General features: G+C 29.2%; 1 protein-coding gene across 1 annotated transcript; it reads right to left on the bottom strand.

Moving 5' to 3' along the window:
• Positions 1-375: 375 nt before the first annotated feature.
• Positions 376-1,166, bottom strand: LOC111637457 (tripartite motif-containing protein 3-like). Its single transcript, XM_023382946.1, has 3 exons — positions 975-1,166; positions 756-913; positions 376-692 (listed from the first exon to the last, which is right to left on the bottom strand). The coding sequence occupies exons 2-3, from the start codon at positions 903-905 to the stop codon at positions 540-542; spliced, it is 303 nt and encodes a 100-aa protein (XP_023238714.1). The 5' UTR covers positions 906-913; positions 975-1,166; the 3' UTR covers positions 376-539.
• Positions 1,167-1,372: the final 206 nt, after the last annotated feature.

Raw genomic sequence — 1,372 nt, 5'->3', positions numbered from 1 at the left:
TCGTATGCCAAATTCGAATTTTCATACATTTTCAACCGAAAAAATAGAGACGAAATATTTGATTAAGTTACAAGCCTTTTAAAAAATTTACATTCACGCTCATTTCTATAGTTTTTAACGGTGTAAATTCTTTCGAAAGACACTTTATATTACGGTTCCATGCCTGAAAAATATTTCAACTTTTTTAAAACTAGCCAGTAAAAAAAGCTTTGTGTAGATTTCAGGAAAAAAGCTGTTATCTTCATCATACTTTTAGCCATCATCCACTTGAACGAAATGTTTTGGAAATTATGTAGTTTTTAACATATATTATGTATGTTAAAAAGCCAAGGTAATTACACCAAATGAAAATCTAAAATAAAGTATTTAGATGTTTTAATTTATGAAATTAAATGCAATACATGTACATTACATTGTAAGAAACTTAAAGAATACAATATGAAAAAGAATTCAAAATCTGATAAACAGTATGAATTCAATTTAATATGTTCAATACTTAAAATTCACAATGATTAATCTGTGAAGAACAGATTTGAAAATTACTCTATTTTAAGAGCATAAATTGCTAAGTGATGATTCAAGTAATTAAGAACGTACAGACGTCCATCTTTAGTCAAAGTTATGTCAGACGGTCTTCGAATGGGATGAGAGAAAGTCACTTTACCCATATATTCACCTTCCCAATCAAAGACCTGTAATGTTAATTCGTTTAAAGTTTCTGTTGCGTTAATCGTGTTTATTTAATTATAACTTACCTGTATACGATCGTTTCTGCTATCGCCAATAAGCATGGTTCCTGTCGGATCCAAAGCGATGCCAGATGGTTCGTTCATGGTTCCCTCAATATTTCCAAAAGTGCCGAAGGTTTTGATCAATTTACCATCCACAGTAGTTTTATACATCATACTTAAACCTGAAAATTCAGTAATTTAGATAAAATCTCGATAAATATTCTCTGTATTATTTCTTCCTACCTAAATCAGATACGACGACTTCATTAGAGTAATACGCCAAAAATCGACATTTCGATTTTTCATGTCGCTTAATTAATGGTTCGTATAAATTACGGTTTTCTACACCGCCATCTTTGTTGAAAACAAAGAGATCAGATTTCCGTGTCTCGTTTAATGTTATCAACTTCTGGTCTTCTGTAATTGCAAGACCTGTAAATTAATGAATAACGAAACAAACTTAATAAAAACGTCTGTAATATTTAAATTGAATATATGCGTTACATTCAGAAGAAACAAGGAAAAATAACGAAAAGGGAAAATCTTTATTATTTAGTTCGATACGTAAATTTTTATAAGCTCTAAATGATAAAAAGTTTAAAATAACTATCGTATTAATTTTATCTTCAGAAAATATCGAT

The sequence above is a fragment of the Centruroides sculpturatus genome, unplaced genomic scaffold, assembly GCF_000671375.1.
Source record: "Centruroides sculpturatus isolate CEXI.00-Female unplaced genomic scaffold, Cexi_2.0 scaffold1149, whole genome shotgun sequence".
NCBI classification, from domain to species: Eukaryota; Metazoa; Arthropoda; class Arachnida; order Scorpiones; family Buthidae; genus Centruroides; species Centruroides sculpturatus.
This window is presented reverse-complemented; position numbering and strand designations above follow the sequence as displayed.

Coding starts and splice junctions, on each gene's coding strand:
- LOC111637457 (XM_023382946.1), bottom strand. CDS start 905: ATGATGTATAAAACTACTGTGGATGGTAAATTGATCAAAACCTTCGGC. Junction 693..755: donor GCAGAAACGATCGTATACAG/GTAAGTTATAAT, acceptor TTAACATTACAG/GTCTTTGATTGGGAAGGTGA.